The sequence below is a fragment of the Lynx rufus genome, unplaced genomic scaffold (assembly GCF_022079265.1).
Source record: "Lynx rufus isolate CCGP_SWC_20201006 ecotype Redwood Valley unplaced genomic scaffold, mLynRuf1.p SCAF_3, whole genome shotgun sequence".
NCBI classification, from domain to species: Eukaryota; Metazoa; Chordata; class Mammalia; order Carnivora; family Felidae; genus Lynx; species Lynx rufus.
Window position 1 is genome coordinate 3,546,401 of NW_025814845.1, and position 20,251 is coordinate 3,566,651.

At 50.9% G+C, this 20,251-nt stretch overlaps 1 protein-coding gene across 1 annotated transcript in view; it reads right to left on the reverse strand.

Moving 5' to 3' along the window:
* Positions 1 to 20,251, reverse strand: part of SLC2A9 (solute carrier family 2 member 9) — a 257,458-nt gene that overhangs the window by 66,370 nt on the left and 170,837 nt on the right. The window contains exons 8-9 of the mRNA XM_047091840.1: positions 15,549 to 15,736; positions 3,736 to 3,846 (exon numbers count right to left, since the gene is read on the reverse strand). Coding sequence (XP_046947796.1) covers positions 3,736 to 3,846; positions 15,549 to 15,736 — 299 coding nt within the window. The remainder of the gene's footprint in view (positions 1 to 3,735; positions 3,847 to 15,548; positions 15,737 to 20,251) is intronic.

Genomic DNA, 20,251 nt, shown 5'->3' on the forward strand with positions numbered 1-20,251 from the left:
TGGCTTAGTTTCCTGTGGCTGCCGTAGCGGATTAGCACAGACTCGGCGGATGAAGGAAGTCAGAAGTCTAACATGGGTCTCGTGGGGCAAAAATCACAGCTGCTGGCAGGGCTGTGCTCCTTCTGGGGGCTCTAGGGGAGAATCCGTCCCTTGCCTTTCCAGCTTCCAGAGGCCACCAGCTCTCCTTGGCTGGTGGCCCCTTCTTCTACCAGAGACAGCAACTGCCACTCCGACATCTGCTTTTGTCCCTCGTGACCCCCAACCCTGCCTCTTTCACTTTTAAGGACCCTTGTGATGACACTGGGCCACCTGGTGAGTGCAGGATGACCCCCCCATCTCCAGAAGCCTCTTCCGCTGTGTGAAGTTCCATGCTTATGCTTCCAAGAATGATGACAGGGACACTTGGTGGTGGGGGTGGGGGACAGTATTCTTACCACACGCAGGCCTGGCTAGGTCCATTTTAAAGATGACAAACAAATTCACAGATGTTGGGCAATTCTCCCCAGACCACTCAGCTGCAGGTGGGTCACTGGGCTCTGCATTCAGAGCTGCCGGGCCCTACAGCCTTAGCTCTTTCTCCCCTCTTTTTCTTAGCTCCACCTCAGACTCCCTGCGTCATGCTGGAGTCAATCTCGAGGTGCTCCAGAGATTAGGCTAAATGCTACCGTGTTAAGAACTGCTCCCAAGGAACTCTTCTGCATCTCCGTTTCCTTTAGATGACACGCTGGGAGGGGTGCAGATGACTGGGGCCATGTGCACAGGGCCAGGCGACAGGCTGCCAGTGCACTTCCCTTCCCATCATCGGGCTTATGTCTGCTGGACCTTCAGTGCTCGCCTTCCTGGGGCCCTCCTCCAGGAAGCCCTCCCAGGAGAGTTCATCCCAGGGCTGCACGTGGTATGTGTCTGTTTCTGGATCTTTCTCCCTAGAACGCGACGACTTCACTGGTGACCCCCTGGCACAAGCATGCTATGGGTGTGCTGGAACTGCTTGTGGAACGGATGCGTGCGTGCGTGAACGACTCCACCGTGACGGCTATGAAGCCGTCACTCCCCACAGAGGGCCCGCACGGAGGTTCCTCTGGAACACACATGCCACGTGACCATGACCCACCATGATCCACACTTGAAGGCAGGAGGCAGGCAGACTCCCAGTCTGACCCCTGCCTCTCCCAGGAGAGGGAAGTCACTTTCCCTCTTTCCTGCGATTAGCACTTCTAAGAAATGCTCTGTCAAATACCGTCAGCTTTTAGTGAAGATGATTCACGGGCCAGAGAGAGGGCACCGGAAGGAGGGCACGTGGGGTCAGGGAGACGGGGCTGGAGGCATCGTTACTCTCTCTGCTCCTCTTTCGAACCAGGGCGACCACCTGACTTTGAGGAGTGATGTGAGTGAGCGTTCCTGAGATCCCAGGTAAAGCACTTCCGGGTCCTGGGGAGCAGTGGGGGCCCTCCATGCCAGCTCTCCCCACTCCCTACCGGCTGTGCGATCCTGAGCAAGCCAGCTCTTTGGGACTTGGTTTCCTCACCTATCAGAAGATCGCGAGAGCCCTCGTAAAACCCTGCTCTCTGCAGGCGTGTTCATCACAGCCTTACTTAAGATGACAAGTGTTGACAAATGGGGTACTTAAGACTCTGTGAGCCCACACCGTTTGCCAGGCACCGCTGGCATGTATTCACCTGTTCAATCCTGACCCCATCTCTATAAGGCAAGGGCAACGTCCTTGTTAAAGAAATGAGGAAACCGAGTCACAGAGCTGTTGAATAACTTCGCCAGGGTCACGCAGCTCAAAAGGCACGGAGCTGGGGCCAGAATCCAGGCTCTGCCGTCCAGGCCCCGAAGGGGGACACCCAACAGCCCCAGCCCCACAGACAGCAGTTGGGGCACGGACGGGACCGTCGACTTCCGAAGAGCCACAACCAGCGTTAATTCCCAGGGGCAACGATCAGCATGCTTTTCTGTATACACCTTACACTCCAACAAAACATTTCTCAGACAAGAAAATGGAAAGGAAACCAGAAAGCAATTCTGGCATGAGGTTATGTGAACGAAAGCAGGATTACTACGTGTAAGAACAGAACATCCACCTGTGCACAGAAAGGCCAAGGGGAGATTTTACCAAAGGTCCTTGGGTCGTATGATTGTGGATCTCTTCTTCGGTTCTTTCTATTTTTCTGAATTCTACAAATTTACCTTCATGAGCTCATGCCGATTTCTTACAACAACAAAATACTTAACCAAAAAACTCCCCAAACCAACCCTGTAACTTCCTATCATTATCATTCTAGACTGACTGTGCTTTTTCACGGATCACTGCAAACACTGACAGCCACAGACTGGGGAGGGAGTCTGAAACTCAAAAGGAGAATTTTGTGAAACTCCCAGATTGTGAAGCAGTGAGGTATTTTCCTCTAAGAACAAGGCCATGGGAGAAAGCAGAGGGAGACAGAACATCAGTCCTCAACGCTTTCCTGACGTCCATTTTTAGAAGCATCTTGTTAGGATGCCCACTGAGAGCAAGGAGCAAAATAGCGTTCTGTTAGAAGTGAGTCAGAAGTGCAACTGGGAGCCTCTGCCTGTTTGCAGAGGTCAATCCCGCCAGCAGAAGTCGGTGCACGCAAGTGGAAATAAATGAGCTTCTCCATTAAGGTCAGAGAACCTCACTCTGATTCCCCCGCCTCCTCTCTGTCCTTTGGAAGTGAGCCCCATCGTGTACTACGTGCCCAAAATGTGAGGCACGGACCTCACCCCAACAAGGTAGAAGAGAATCCGACAGCTCATCAAAGGGGAAACCGAAGCTCAGACAGGCTGAAAGCATTGTCTAGCATCACACGGCCAAGAAGTTCCAGAACCAGGACTCAAGCCTAGTTTGGTCTGATTGCCAGGCCTGTGCGGTTTCTGCTAAATTGTGAAATTGCCAACTTCCTCCCTACAGTGTGTTTATTGTGCATCTTTGAGGTTTTGACAGTGATGAGTTCTGTGTCTTCTTTTGGACACTTTTGCTTCTTGTTAAACTCGTTTTTAAAAATGTTTATTCATTTATTTTTGAGAGAGAGAGAGAGAGAGGGAGAGGGAGAGGGAGAGGGAGAGAGACCACAAGTGGGGACAGGGCAGAGAGAGAGGGAGAGAGAATTACACACAGGCTCCATGCTGTCAGCACAGAACCCAAAGCGGGGGCTCCATCCCACAAACCACGAGGTCACAACTTGAGACGAATCAAGAGTCAGATGCTGAACTGACTGAGCCATCCCAGCGTCCCCTTTGCTTATTACAAAGTCACTCTCTGTTACACTGATCGACGGGAATGTCTTTTCTCCTTTCTTTTCTCTCCAAAGTCCTACATGTTTGGGGTACAAAGGTGACAGCTAATGCTTTAGAAACACTTTTAAAGTCATGGCAATGGACCCGAGGCTCACAGGGACTCTCGCTTGGATGCTCAGGGAGAAATGGCCCTTTCCACTGGGTGTTGATCACACTGTATCATCTGTGACCAGGTGAGAGTTCTAAGAAGGGAGCTATTTATTAAAAGAAAGATAACAGGGGAGCAAAATATAGATGAGAATATTCTCTAGACAGGTAAAACATCATGAGCTGCATGATAAACTCCTAAAATTCAGGTAACTTTGGAGAGACAAAGGACATGCTCCTTTAAAGGCCAGCACATTTATGGTCTGGGGGTCCCCACAGCGCTATGCACCCCCTATGACGTTCTCAGGAATAACTGGTCAGTTCACTTACAGAGAAGATGGCGGCCAAAGTCTCAATGCCACCGGTGCTCAAGGTGATGTATGGGATCTTTTCCGGAGGGACCCCAGCTTTCCCAAAGATGCTATTGGTGTAGAACCAAATCTATAACAAAGGGAAGAAAAACAAGGGAGGAGAGTCAGTGAAAGGCATCTACTTCCAAAATTAAGTTCAGGTCCAAGGTGGTCTCTGAGATTCACAGCTGCATCCAGAGTGGAGCTGTATGATGTGGCCAACTACGTGTTTTATTCCTGCTCCCTCCTCTCCCCTTTCTTCATCACTAACAGAACTACCACACTGGGGGCAACACGTGCTCAGCCGATGGTGGCAATGAGACAGGAACAGAAATGTTGGTAAGGCTTCTTGGAAGTCTCCTTAAAATGAGCTTTCCATCAAGGACGTGTGATCCCATTTTTTGCCCTTCCTCCCTTCTGCTGTCAAGATGGTGAATGTGATGGCTGGAGCTTCAGCAGCCTTCTTGGATCACTAGGTGACAGGATAGCACTGCTATTAGCCCCCATGGCAACTCCGTGAGAAACAGAAAAGGTCCCTGATCCACAAGATGCTTTAATGTCAACTGCTAGAAAACCGTCACAGTAAATCTATAATGGGGACAATGTGAATGACGCTCCTAAGGGTTGTGTAACACACAACTTACAAACCTACACATGGAGCCCCTGCTTTGAAATGCAAGCCACCTGTTCAGATGCTAGAGTGCGAGGTTAGAAGAAGCCTGTGTCGTCACTCACTTAGAGTGATGCTGTAATTTACTAGCCAAATCTGGGCACTTTTGAGACTGTTAATAATTAGTCTAGGACAACAGACACAAATCTGGACGCCCTGGGCAAAGCAGGATGCGTGGTCCTGGGACGGCTGGGCCACCCCTCCCAACTTCCCTCACGTGTGGGGGTTTCTGCCACTGGAGACCAAACCTAATCCTAACGACACTCACGGGACCTCCGACAATCACCGTCTGGAGGTTGGAGACCTGGCTGTGTGACCTCAAGCAATGACCTCTGTCCTGCTGGGCTTCCTTCTCCTCCTCAAAGAGGAGAGGGTATCAGGAATTGGGTAAGAATTGTCACTGCTCATTATTAAAGTTTTGGGTCCAGGGGCTGGACACGGGTCATTTGTGTTCTCCCAATCCCAACCGTTCCTCAAAGAGCAAGGGTTTGCTAGAGGACAGAAACCCGTGCTGTCCTTTCCATGACATCTGACGGGGAAACCCACTGTGTGAAGGGCCTCAGAAGCATTGACACACTGATCGTTATTAAGAAACATTAGAGCTCGTTGGCTATAACTTGTCAGGCCCGAGCGCAGCCTCTTACTTTGTGTTTGGAAAGAGCTCTTGTTTCTACAGATTTGTCTTGTTACCAGCATTTGTTTACCAAAAAAAATTTCGTGCCTCGGGGGAGAAGACAGAATTTAGCACCTGCACCCATATATGCAGATGGATTATGTTTTAGCGACAGGAGTAATTCTCCATAAAGTTACGGGCAACGCTCAGAGCCCAGTAAAAAGGACCGCATGCGTTTCTGTGAGTTTGTGGGATCTGATGCATCTCTGGGCGAAATGCGTTTCAATGCTCCCGAAAGACAAGGACCCTCTCCCCTGTGCCTGTTCGCACTTGACTGAGCTGAGGAATTAGAATTTTAGATTCTACTCTTGCTTTCACATTCACAGAGTACACACGTGGCTCCTGATAAATTCATTAGTTCCTATAGCTCTTGGGGCTGTGACAGAAGCCAAAATTATTCCAGAAAGCCTCAGTCCTCGCTGGATTTGTTTGTATAATCTCCACTCCCTTTTGAAGGTTCACTGTGACCCCCAGCAGATCTGCAGGGCTGGATCAGAGGAGCAGAAACGCCTTTACCCAAAGTCACTGATTTTCGACAGCCAAGGCTCCACGGCCCCTTCCATCCCCCCGCGACCATGCGGACATCACGGTATTCTCAGCCTCAGTCTGGACCCCAGAGCTGCCAGCCTCAGACCCCGCTGGATTTGTGTTCTCCTGCAGAAGCGGTGCCCTGCTTGCCCCGGGGTCTCCTTCCTGGCTTCTCACACCCCCTGCAACCCCCTTCCCTGCTTCCAATTCCCCCTGTAGCCTCGGGCTTCCCCAGAGGGGGTTAAACGTTAGCAAAGGGAATCATTTGCATAAAATTACAAGCTCAAGGTGGGGAGTCATTTCATATGTAAATGTACCTATTCATCGATAGGCAGAAATCAGCCCTGAGGACCACCTCCCCCAGTCCAGGGACTGTGAGGTGTTCCTGCTGGGCTGGCCCCGTCCCCGGAGGGGTGCGGGGGTGGGGTGGGGGGTGAGGTCTGCGCATCTTAGTGCTGGCTCCCAAAGCCATTGCTCTCCCCCTGAATCACCTTCCAGAGCAGGAAGGTAACGGCCTCTGAGGTTTATCTTCCTGCACTGAGGTTTATCTGATCAGGCAGTTTGAGGGCGCCGGACGACCCAGAAGTACCAGGAAAGGTGGAGCGTGTCCCACAGCAAACCCTCCCGCGGAGGGTGCTTTGTGTTGACCTCATCCTTGACATAGTCAGGTTCTCAGGTGGCCGACTGTCTCCTCCCCCAGAGAAGGACTGGAAGGACAGCAATCTGGAGGCCTGCGTACCGGATCTGACCCCAGCGCGGCCCCTGGTGAACTGTGGGTCTGTAGGCAAGTGACTACGCGTCTCTAAAGAAGGGTAAAAAGATCTGGCTTTCAGGGTGGTCGTAAACAAGCTGTAAAGTGATGAAGTAAAGCGTCTTTTCTAGAGCTGGTGTACAACAAACGGTGGGTATCATTCCAGAAGATTTCCAGGTCTCTCCTGAGACACCACTGTTCTTTGGTGAAGAAACATGTCACAGTCGTGCGCATGGCTTGGGGAGGAAGTACTTCAGGGTCTGCTTCGCAGCCTGGAGAGGGGGGCGCAGGCCTCCTGACTGCCTGCGTCGGATGCCCCAAAGCCCTCCTCCTCAACTCCCGACACTGCGTGTTAGAGACAAAGCACAGCACCATAATCACGTTCAACGCTCTCAACAGCTTGTGCAGGTGACGGCGTGGTCACAGAGACCACACACAGCCCGTCGCACCAGGGCAGGGTGCAGACCCAGGCCTGTTCCCTTCCTGCCCCACAGTCCTTCCTGCTGCACGGGCTTTGCTGGGCTGCTAGCGCAGCTGGCTAACTGGAAATGCCTCCTCTAGCCATCATTTCCCCCGGAATCCCATGTATGCCCAGGGCCCTGCCTGCAGCTGGCCTCCTCCTGAGAGAGGCGTGTTAACCCATCTCTCTGGCTAACCCTTCAGGAACAAGAAACCACCTGATTTGCCTTTGTCCGAACAAGGCGATTCTGGCAGAGTGTGGGCTCAACACGTGCTTGCAGGGGGTGGTCACCAAACAGTGGCTCCCCCAAACATGTCTGTGCCCCAATCCCAGGAGCCTGTGAATATGTTACACTACCTGGCACAGGACCTCTGAAGATGTGGTTAAGTTTAGGGGTCCTGACAAGGGGAAGTTATCCTGGATTATCTAGGTGAGCTGGAAATGGATCATGAGGGTCCTTATAGGACAGAGTTCAGAGAGAGAAGGCGCAAAGGTGGGAGCAGAGGTCAGAGAGAGAAAGAGAGCTGTCAACACACAGGTTGTCTCCACCAATGGTGACGCACGGTATCTATGCTGAAGGATAGAAGACAAAGGACATCTCGTCGTTTATTGAACACTAGCTCCCAGGGATGGCACCAGTGCTGGACCTACTGTAGGGCAGGGGCCTCCTTTCCCTTCATTGCCTACTCCCATTCAGGAACATGACTGTCTCTCAGCCCAAGGGACAAGGAATCCCATGAGGAATGAAGGGCCCTTGGAAGGAAACACTCATGTGCTCACATGCGCCCCTGCTGGGCTCTCTGTGCACCCGCGGGAAGCTTGTGTCCCCTCTGCTCTGTCCATGCAGGGAGGGACCCGTGGAGTTGGGGCTGGGGTCGCTTCCTCTTCCTGTTGACTGGGGAGGTGCCTTGAATCTGGGAATGCAGAATTTATGGCAACTTCTGGGGTCACAACCTCTAATCCCGCTCTACCTGGAGTAGAGGAGACATTGTGATCCCCATCTATCCGATTCCTGTGCCAATCTCTCTACCCTGCTCTGAATTTCAGAGGGGAAAAAAGGCTCATATATTGTACCCCCAAATCTATCATCTACGTGTCCCAATTCCATCCTCACACAACCCAGTGGGGTAGGTGTCTGGCCCCCATTTAACAGATGAGGAAAGTGAGGCTTGGCCCAGTGAGGGCTACACGGCCAAGAGTGGCAGAGCTGGGATGTGGGCTCAGGTCCTTCCAACCCTTTCCTGCTCTCTGCTGCCTCTGCTTGCCTTCCTGAGGTGAAATGGCGTGGGGGTTCCATCGGGGGCTGGAAGGGAGCAGGTGCGTCCTGGGAAAGGATAACAACATGCTCTGCAGCAAAGAGAAGCAGACCCCCTGCTCTCCAGACAATTCTAGAGCCCAGACCCCAGTCTTTGCAGAGCTGGTGCATCCAGAGCTCAAGTGTCACCCCTCGTTGCCATCAGGGCCCCTTGGACCTGACCATGGATGTGCAGGAATGAGCGAGTGACTCCCCCGCCTCTCCTGGGCCACTTCACACCCTGATGAGCATTGCTGGATGACCTGATGGGGTGCCTCCAGCACTCAGCAAGGAGGGGCTTCCTCCCAATCCCCTCACTCTTTCTATTTGGAAATCCAGAAGGATACAAAATAAGGACTCAAATTTTAAGGGTGGCCAGAACATGCTAGCTTTTAAAAGCTTTTCTAAGAGTGTTGGATTTCCTATCTTGCTCCTTCCTTTACAGGTAAAAACATAACCCCACCCTGACCCAGCCCTCAACCAGCTGATACCGCCTTTGAGTCATGTCCCCAGTCACATCTCAGTGACCAAGGGCAGAGGGGTTAAGCTTCTAACCTGGGTTCCAAGGCTGGGAGGTGGGGGTGTGGGCTGGAACCCAGGTTCCCCGGGGTCTCAGGGCAGGGCAGCTCTGTGCTGAGAACTTTATAGACATCCTTTCGTCCATCTTCGTGCCATCATATGGGGGGGGGGAACCACTTTACAGCTGGGGAAACTGAGACACGGAGCAGTCGTGGAAACTTTCCCCTTAGCCTGCAAGTTCAGAGCTGGGGGTTGAACACCACGGACTCCAGGACATGTCCTCTTGACCAGAACGCTGGGGCAGCCACGCAAAGGGCCTCCGTGAAGCATTCTCCCCATCTGGGGACATCACAAATCCTTTCAGTGAAGGGTCTCAGTTACGGAGGTAACAGAACATTCAATCCTTCTAATTTGAATTAGGACGTTATTTGGGAAGAAACTTCAAAAACAAAGCTATTTACAATGCTTCTCAACCTGTGATTAGAAGTTTTGTGCAAGACAGGATTTGGCCTGCAGCATTCCTGACGATGGGTCGACAAAGGAGATAGACCATCAGAGGGCTCCGGGCTCCCCTGGGGGAAGGCATCATGTCTAAGGCCTTCTTCCTCCCTCCCTCCACCCTCCCAGCCTTGCCTCCCTGCCATTTGGTTCTTTATGGAGGGGACGTCTGGTGCTCTGTCAGGCACGGCAGGTGCACCACACAGGGGAACAGCACACACGTGTCCTTGCCCTCACAAATCTGGTGTAGCAGCAAAGGGAGGCGTTACACAGCAGTTGTACAGGTGACAGACCCGAGGGACACACAGCTGCCCGGGAACGCTGTGACGCTTGGGCACCCGCCGAGTGGACCAACCCGGGAGGCCGTGAAACGCCGCCGAGGGTCCAGAATGGGCATCACCAGGCTAATTTGCAGCCTGCGCCCTGAGCCTCTCCACTCTTGTTTTGCGTCCATTTCTAACAAGCTCCAGCGCCTTGTTTCCCAGCCAAGACCGCATGGTGGGAGCAGCCAAGTTTGCAAAAGAGTGGCATCGAGAGAGGGAAGAACACGGCGTTAGAAACAGTCTTCCTGATAAGGGCAAGGGGAGGGGAGATGGAACGTAAGCTCAACGGTTACCATCTGTGACATGTTCCACGTACATAACTTCCTATCACCCCCCCACAGAAGCTCTGCAGACTGAGCATTAATATCCCCCGTTTTCATAATAGGAAACCGAGGCCCAGATGAGTCGGTATGATTGGCTTCCTCTGTTCAAGAGGGAAGGAGTCCAGAGGAAGGAAGGGCAACCCCAGGTGTCGATAAGGATACTATAATCCTGGGTATTCCAGAACATTCAGGAAGTCTCAAGAAAACTGGTCTTCCTGCAGCAGGTGTGACAATGGCATCGGTCCAATTCTCAACCCAAGCATTTGATGGAAGCAGCCCCCTCCCTGCCCCTGTTCTTCTCACCTCTCCCCACTCTCTCCCAGTGTTCAGGTGCCTCCCATGTGCCATGGGCAGTTCTGGGTGCTGGAGACACAGGGACCATGAGAGGTGGCCTTCCCTCACGAGGACAGTCACGGGGAGGGGAGGGACAGCTGTGGGTGTAGGAGCTGCTGTGACCACCCCAGGGAAGGGGAGGGAGTCTGTAACCAGGAGGCTCCTTGCTGGTGAGAGACTGAACATTCACACACAAGTCTGGTTTTCATGCAACAAACTGTTCAGGAAGAAGGCAGCTGCATAAAATGAAGGATTTAAGTCTAATTTTAGAGGAGGGAATTTGAAAGCCATTGTGAGAAGGAGGAAAAAAGAATCCAGTGCTGAAAAGGAATTTAGAAACAATTAAATGTTAAATCCAACTTTTGCCTGATTTCTAAGCTTTGTGGAATCTATTCATTGATTCTGTTAGCAAAAATGTACTGAGCAATTTGTAACGTTGGTTTAACCCAGTAATTCTCCACTGGGGGCAATTTTACCCCAGGGGACATTTGGCAACATCTGAAGACATTTTTGGTTGTCACAACTGGTGGGGTAGGTTATCATCTAATGGGCAGAGGCCAGGGATGCCGCAGAACATTCTGTAGTACCCAGGACAGCTCCCCCGCCACCTGCACCAGGACAAGGAATTTTCCAGCCCCCAGTGTGCACGGTGCTGAGGCTGAGAGCTGCTGGTTTAGTGCAGGTGCCTGGCTCTTAGGAGATGGGCTGGCCAAGCCTGGGCAGGGGCTCCAGGGCAGAAGACCTGGAACCAGGACGTGTGAGTTTGACAGCACGGGCACCCCTCCTATTGTGACCCTGAGCGTGTCCTTGGCCCTCTGTAAACCTCAGTTTCCTCCTCTACAAAATGGGGATGGCACCACTTCCTGCAGGACATTTGGGGCTGGAATAAAGTGATAAATAGGACATACCTAGCAGTATTTGTGACGTCTTAAACCACAGACCACATCCCCCAAATAATTTCTGGCAAAAAGAAGGGAATAAAGCAAGTTTTGAAGGGCATTTCAAGATTTTCATCTGTGTTAGCATTCTTTCTTGGCCTCATGCAATATTTGGATTTGGGGGCAAGAGGTGCAGGGGCAGAGTCTGGACCGGGGCCCAGGACAGCTGGGCTCTGACACCGAGATTGCTGCTAACCAGTGTTTGTCCTTTTGTACGTAAAACAGAAGAGGTAAGACTTGTCTCGCTGGCTGCCTACGGATGACCTGGGGACACAGTCCAGTGTCCCATATGGGGATGCTCTAAGGGGGCCTTAGGGGCCTTCCCTGCTCAGGGCTTAAGCAGCCAAACCTTGTGCCCAAATGGCTGGGACTCAAATCCCCTTTCCACCATTTGTAGCTATGTGACTTAGGGAAAGTCTCCCAGTGTCTCTGTGCCTAACAGCGCTGTGTAACACACAGGACTGCCATGGGGACAACTTCTGGCTCATGCTAAGTGCTAAGTGAAGGTGTGCTTTATTATTATTACAGCTGAGCAGACAGAGGCTGGGTGAGGGGGAGTGACTGGCCTAGGTTTCCCACTGCAGGTTTGTGGCCACAGTGAGACAGAAAGCCAGGCCTCTGGATACTGGGCCAGAGCATGTTGCTCTATGTCAAATTCAGCATGCCAAGCTACAAATGTTACTTCTGACTTAAAGATTAGAAATAATCCTGAAACAGCAAGAAATAGATGAAGATTATCTCAACATAATAAAGGCCATACTGGAGAAGCCCAGAGCTAACGTCCTACTCCACTGACATCATATTATATCACCACACTCATCAAACTGAGAGCCTTCCCTCTAAGATCAGGAACGAGACAAAGATGCCCGCTCTCGCCGCTTCTATTCAACGTAGTACTGGAGGTCCTCGCCCGGGCAATTAGACAAGAAAAAGAAAAGGCACCCAATTCAGAAAGGAAGAAGTAAAAGCATCACTGTTTGCAAATGACATGATCTTATATGTAGAAAACCCCAAAGATCGTGTGCATGCACACACACACACACACACACACACACACACATGCACAAATTGTTAAAACTAATAATCAAATTCAGTAAATTGCAGGATACAGAACATACAAAAATCAGTCATGTTTTTATATGCTAACAATGAATTATCCAAAAGGGAAATTAAAATAATTCTAGGGGCTCCTGGGTGACTCAGTCGGTTAAGCGTCTGACTTCAGCTCAGATCATGATCTCACGGTTTGCGAGTTCGAGCCCCGAGTTGGGCTCTGTGCTGACAGCTCAGAGCCTGGAGCCTGCTTTGGATTCTGTGTCTCCCTCTCTCTCTGCCTCTACACTGCTGGTGCTCAGTCTCTCTCTGTCTCTCAAAAATAAATAAATGTTAAAAAAAATGAAAAAAAATTCTATTTATAATAACATCAAAAAATACTTAGGAATAAAGTTAAGTAAGGAAATGAAAGGCTTTTACACTGTAAACTATAAAACATTATGAAAGAAATTAAATACACAAATAAGTGGAAAAATATTCCATTCATGGATTGGAAGCTTTAATATTGTCCAAATGGCCACCCCACCCAAAATGATCTATAGATTCAATGCCTTCCATGCCATCCCCATCAAAATCCCAATGGCATATTTTCCAGAAATAGAAAAAAAAATTCTAAAATTCATATGGAACCATAAAAGACAATGAATAGCCAAAAGAATCTTGAAAATGAACAAAACTGGAGACATCCCATTTCCTCTTTTCAAAAGATATTACAAAGTGACAGTAGTTAAAACAGTGTGATACTGGCATAAAGACAGGCATCCAAACTAATGGGACAGAACAGAGAGCCCAGAGATAAACTCATTGATGCTCAACTGACCTTGGACAAGGGTGCCAAGAACATTCAATGGGAAAAGGATAGTTCGGCAAATGGTGTTGGAAAAATTGGATATCCACGTACAAAAGAATGAAATTGGACCCTTATCTTTACTCAAAATGGATTAAGGATTTAAACATAAGAACTATGAAAGTCCTAGAAGAAAATGTAGTGGAAAAACTTCATAGCATTGGTCTTTTTTGGATACAACACCAAAAGCAAAAATTAACAAGACTGGCTACGTCAGACTAAAAAGCTTCTGCCCAGAAAAGAAAAAAAAAATCGACGGAGTGGAAAGGCCATCTGCAGCATGAAATAAAATATTAGCAAACCATATATCTGATAAGGGGTTAATCTCCAAAATATATGAGGAACCCCTATATCTCAATAGCAAAGCCAAACCAAACCGACCCCCCACCAAACCTCCAAACAGCCCCCCCTTAAAAATGGGCAAAGGACTTGAACAGACATTTCTCCAAAGAAGACTTCCAGATGGCCAACAGACACATGAAAAGATGTTCTACATCAGTCATCATCAGGGAAATGCAAATCAAAACCACAATAAGATACCATCTTGCACCTGTTAGGATGGCCACTATTTAAAAAAAAAAAAGTGTCAGTGAAGATGTGGAAAAATTGGAGCCCTTGCACACTGTCGGTGGGAATGGAAACTTGTGCAGCCACCAAGGAAAACAGTATGGAGGGTCCTCAAAGAATTAGAAACCGAACTGCCACATGAGTCAGTATCCCACTTCCGGGTTTTGGTCTGGATTGCAATCAGGATCTCGGAGAGATGTCTGCACTCTGGATATTAGCCAGCCTCAAAAAAATAAAAAATAAAAGTAAGAAAAGAAGGAAATCCTGCAACCTGTAACAACCTGGGTGACCCTGGTAGACGTTACGTCGAGGGAAGTGGGCTGGTCACAGAAGGACAGGTACCACATGCTTCCACTTACACGATGGGTCTAAAACAGGCAAACTCACAGGAGCTGAGAGCGGGGCGAGTGGTGGTCGCCAGGGGCTGGGGGAGGAGGAGACGGGCAGCTGACAATCAACGGTACGGAGCTCCCGTCAAGCAAGACGAACGAGCTCTGGAGATGTGCTGCGCAAAGCCCGTCCCACAGTTAACAAGACTCCGGTGCCCACTTAGACGTCTGCTAAGGAGGTAGATCTCGTGTCAAATGCGCTCACGACAATAAAAAAAGACACGAACGGCAATCAGTATGAGGAGGGCGGGGTGCCCCGAGCTGAGACCTCACTACCGCTGGTCCCCAGAGCGGACGACACGGTTTTTCCCCATCCTAGGCCTATGCAGCGGGGTTTACAGACACACCCTAGTGGGATTTATACAGGAAGTTTTATAGGGAACGCGAATCAGAAATTTATGTCCTGGGAGAGGAGAGGATTCTGTTTAGAAATGTCATGGCTCTCGATCCAAATGCCTCATTGAATTCAGATTCCATATGTGGCTTTTACGACTCCAAATGTTAGCTTGAGGAAACGGAGACGCTCCCTCTCTACCTTCTCAGAACAGGGAGGGTGGCTCTGAGCCTGGAGCTGCGAAGTGCAGGAAACAGCAGGCGGTGTCCAAGGCCATGCCGTTTGCCCCGGGCACCTCCTCCTTCGCTGGCTTTCAACAGACCAAGGAAAAAGGTAAAAATAAGTAAGTTGCAAGTCGGTTTCAGCTCATCCCAATGTTTCCAAAAATAGAATCAAGAGTGGTTCAAATGAGGCAAAACACTGTGGTTGTAACTTTCCATGCTGTCACCTTGCCCTCTCTGGACAGGGACGCCTCCCTCTCATCTCATGTCACCTCCCCCTACATACCCCAGACACTCCCATGCCGACTTTTAGGGGATGCCGGGCTTATGGAGCTATTTTATCTGGGGCTCTTTAAAAGGGCCCCTTTTTCCTCCTTCTGGACCCGCCACACTTCTCCTGGGCTATGTGAGTACCTCTACACTGCCCTGCCAGCTGGCTTGCACACCTTCGTAAATGGGGAACTCACCACTGCACGATGCAACCCATTATGATAACGATCCCGAGCCTGCTCCCTGGTCCTGGGATTCTTGGATTCTACCCTCAGGAGCCACCAGGAGGGAAGGGGCCAGCTGCGTCTGTCCGTGGGTTTGGGGCACTTCACAGAAGATTCCGCCCGCCTCTGCCCGATCTCCCTGCCCACGTTAACTCAGGCCCCGGGAAAGTTTTCCTTTCAAGCCCGAGGTCCTCTCACACCAAAGTCGCACATTGAAGCCAGCCCAGCCAAGAGTACTTTTATTTAAATCATCTCTCACTTACAGCTTCCTAACTCCTACTCTATTAAGAAACACGAGTTTTAGGGATCACTAAATTAAACAATGGTGTTTATTAAGGGGTGACTGTGTTGCTGCTGCTTTGAACACTTTGCGTGGATTATTTCTTTCGTTATTACATCAGCCCATTTTACAGATGACAAAACTGAGGATCGATCAGATCACGTGACTGCCTGATGGCGCAGAGCCAGTGCAGGTGGCAGAGCCAGGACCGGATCCAGGCACCGAGGCCCGAGCCCTGACCCCCCCCCCCCCCGGGTCACCTCCCCCTCGTACCGCCCTTATGTGCAGGGACGCTCACCGCGTTGAGACCGCAGAGCTGGTAGCTGGCCATGGTGACGACCACAGTGATGACCTGCCAGCGGACGAAGGGACTCCGCAGCAGCTCCAGCACGGACACCAGGTGGATGTTCCTCTGCAAGCGGCTCTCTGCCAGGACCTCCTCCACCTCTCGGGAGACATCCTCTTTGCCCAGGAAGGTTCGGAAGGCTGCACACAGGGACCATCACAGACTTTCAGGAGGGATTAGGATGTTTGCAGTGGACGGTCCCACCACCCAGACACACGCCTTGTCAGGGACAGAGCTGGCAGGGGCCTTTGAAACCGAGGAGTCCCGAGCCTTTGTTTAAAAACAGAGCAGGGGCGCCTGGGTGGCTCAGTCAGGTCAGCACCTGACTTCGACTCAGGTCATGATCTCGTGGCTCGTGAGTTCGAGACCCACGTCGGGCTCTGTGCTGACAGCTTGGAGCCTGGAGCCTGCCTCCGATTCTGTGTCTCCCTCTCTCTCTGCCCTTCCCCGGCTCGCGCTCTGCCCCTCTCTCAAAAATAAATTTTTTTAAAAACTTAAAAAAAAAATAGGAAAACAGAGGCCCAGAGATGTGCAATGACTTGCCCAAGGTCACCTGGTTGGCTAGGAGAAGAGCCAGGAGGAAACACTGGTCTCCTGGGGGCCCTGGGTTCAAATCCCCTGCTACCACAGTGCATCTGTCCGTGGTTTGTAAGCATTCCTGCCTCACACGGCTGCTATAGTAACCGGATGACGTATATACACTAAACCCGGGCTCAGAGCTTCACACACAGGACGTATTCCTTTGAAAAGTATTTACTGAGCACCTCCTGTTTGCCTGGACCTGTGTGCTCTCCTCATTGGAGGCACTCAGATGGTCAGACTGCCTGCTTCTTGGCCAGGATTCTGGGAGGAGATTCTGTCATCGGAAGGAGAACTGAACTAAATGACCTCCAGGGCCCTTTCCATATGACCCTCTGAGACACAGGAACCTTGCGTGGAAATACTCTCAAAGGGCTAATCTTCCTAGTATTCAAACTCGCCCACGTGACTTAGGCCTTTTCCAGGCTGAACACTGCAAATTTCCAGCCTCAGCGAACCTGCCATTTCTGACTAAGCCTTTAATGGTGCAAACTTCCACATATATATGTATAAAGGCGGGCTTATGGATTAGACCCCTGACAGCATAATAATCAGATAATAGCAGATGCTTTCAGAACACGGGTTTAAATGTTCAGTGCTCTGACATTTGTCCTCCTCCAGAGAAAGGTGGCCATGGTGGCGGCTCCCGTGGACAGTCCATTCCAGACACAGTGGGCATCATCCTTAAAAACACTGCACGACAGCACAGGGCATAGGAAATTGCTCTTCTTAAGTAGCAAAACAAAATCCCCAATACACACACACACACACAAACAAAAACACAAAACAAAACAAAAAGGCTGTTAAAACTTCCTCCAGATTCTACAAAAAGCAAGCCCGTGAGACTCTGGGGTGTTATTTCCAATAGTACACTGAAAACTGCTTCAGAATGTTTCTTTAATAAGCTATGATTTAATACTTTTGCTAGTTTTTATTAAGGATAAACGGGAGAAGTAGCTGAATGAATAACATTTCCATGTCATTCACTTAACTACAGTATTGCTAATACTTCCTCAAAGTTCAAAATGCAACACTCATATGATAAAGTAATCCTGAAGTCTGAGGGCAGGAAAATATTTCTCTCTCCTCCCTGAAATACATGCTTTCCATGTAAAATAAAAGAGAAATCTACAGCCTATTCCCCTCCACCATCCCCCTTTCCCCTTGGCTGCCAGGAAGCTCTCAGCGAAATTCAATGCTCAGCTCTTAACAGAGTTTCCTGGAACAAAAGTCTTCTTTCTTAAAAGCCGCGCTTTCCTTCTTCTTTTAAAGCATCAATTTAATTTCCTGTCGTATATGTGCTCATAAAGACAGTTTCTTTCTACTTGTTTCACACCCCTTCCTCGAAGTTTCCTGTGACTGGGTGAGGACGAGTATCCGGTGAGGGAGAGTCTCATGGCGGACACGGAGATGCACCACTCACATCGCCTTCAGGAAAGGACTCTCCACCGTAGCTGTGAGCACGTGGTTAACTGACACCACCCTGCCCCCGCCCTTGGCTTTGTGGATATGCACTCAACCTTGAAGCCCAGGTGATGCTGTTCCCACAGTGGCTCCCGGCCCATGAGTGGGCACGGTGGGGACGCAAGGGCACAGCCGTGTTCACCCGGTGGGGATGCCGCAACGCACGAGTGTTGCTCCAGAGCTCCCCACTGGGTGTGCAGAGACTCAGCCCCGGGGGGTGTCCCGGTCTGAGGCTTTCCTGCTCTACCCTGCCTCCTCCCTCTCCCTTTCTCAGTGTTACTCTCCAATGAAACTTCCGCACTCTTAGCTCCTCCTCAGCACCTGCTTCCTGGAGAAGCTGACTGCAGCGATGAGCCGCTCGAAAGCAAAAACAACCAGTTCAGCTCTGTTCTCAGCTTTCAAAGTGCCAAGCTGCTTTGGTTCTTACTACCTTCTCCTGACCTGTGACCACAGCCCACTAACGGCTTTCCTGGTCTGGCTGCATCATGTCCCGTAGAGCTCCTCCCGTAAACCTGTCCTCCACGCCGCGGCACCAGTCCCCCGGGCTCGGCGCCTGGCCCACGGCCCTCCCTCAGCTCCCACCCTGCTGCGTCACTCCCGAGCCGATCGGTGGTGGCTCCGCTTTCCTACACCCCTTGTGCTCCTCGGCTGTCTGCACCTGGCCACGCTGCTCCCTCGGCCAGGAACGCACTTCCAGCCTTTCCTTGCCTGGCCGCTCCTTCCCGCCCTCCCAGATGGCCGAGCGGACAGGAGAGCGTGCCTGGCCACTCCGGGTCCTCCCGGTCCCCTGTGCCTTCCCATCTCAGCACCGTCCCTAGCAACGCCTCTTTCCGCTCGCTGCACACGCCTTGAGGCCTAGCGCCTGGTGCCTGCCGGGGGAGGGGCACGGTTAGCGTCTGTAGATCTGAGCCCCGACCCCGCCCTCCCCACACCCGCACTCCTGACCTCTCGGGCTGGATAACTCTGTGGCAGGCACGGTCCTGTGCATTGTGGGGCATTTAGCGGCATCCCTGGCCTCTACCCACCAGATGCCGGAGGAGCTCGGCACCAGGGACCATCAGAGCGGCCTCCAAGTGTCGTTTACAAGAGCCGACACGTGGAGACAAACCTGAGTGTCCGCTGATGGGCGGAGGCGTACGGAAGTACACACACACGTGTACTTACACACGCACAGACACTTACATACACAGACACATGCACACACGTATACTTACACACACAGACATGCACACATGTACATTTACACATGTATTCACACATGTATACTTATACACAGGCACCTGCACACGTATACTTACACACACATGTATACTTACATACATGCACATGTATACTTGCACACACACACACACACACACACACACAGTGGAATATTATTCAGCTACAAAAAGAGGGAAATCCTGCCATTCCCAACAACATGGATGTACCTTGAGGGCATCACACTAAGTGAGACAAATCAGACAGAGAAAGACAAACACTGCATGATCTCACTTACATGCAGAATCTAAAAACAACACAAAACAAAAACCCCTCCCCAAACCAAACTCACAGATACAGGGAACAGACTGGTGGTTTCCAGAGGTGGGGGTGGGGGGGGGGCGAGCACACGGGTGAAGGCGGGCGGAAGTACAAACTTCCACTTACAAAAGAAACAGGTCCTGGGGGTGTGACACATTGTGACTACATGACTACAGTTAACAATACTGTAGCATATATTCCAAAGCCGCTTAAAGAACAGACTTAAAAGTTCTCATCACAGGGAAAAAGTTGTAAGTGTGTGGGGGCATACGTCAGCTGGGCCTATTTTGTGGGGACCGCTTCATGTTACATACAAATATTGAATCGCCATGTTGGACACCTGAGACTAATATAATGCCATATATAACGCCAACATATAATGCCAGTATCAATTATATCTCAATGAACAAAATAATTTAAGAAAATGTCTCCAGACACTGCCAAATGTCGCCAGTTCAGAACCACTGTTTCAAACAGGCTTCTGGAGGCACCAGGAGGCACCAGGAGGACGTCACACCAGAGCAGGCCCTGTCCTACCCCCGCCAGCCCATCGCCCTTCTCCCCTGCAGGACCTGGCCCCTGTGCGCTTCCCTACCTTCCAGATAACCTCCCCCCTCCCCACCTGTCCCACTACACTCCTTTCTGTTGGCGATCGCTCCTAATAATTATGGCCCCGTGGGATTCAGTTCTGGGGTCCTTCCCACCCCATATGTATCGTCTGGCAGGGGGCTCACAAATGTCCTTTTGAAAACAGCAAACAGTAGTAACAGGAAAGCCGAGCTGGAGTCCTGAGGGGCACCAGGGAGGGGTGCATTCGTGCTGTCAGAAGAGAGAGGGCCCTTCAGCAGGGAGCCAAAAGACAGCAAGTTGCCTCACACATCCCGGCACTCAGGAGAAACACTGGTACTTTTACTTCTTTTCTCTCTCCAGAACGTTCTTTTGGCCTTTCTGCACTTGACTAGCCTTGTTCTTTGGGCCTCAGCTCAGATACCCTCTCCTCCGGGAAGCTTTCCCTGATTTCCCCTGGTGGGAAGTGAGGGAGGGGCGGGCCAGGTGAGAGCACAGGATGGAGGACCTGCCTACAGGTCTCATCT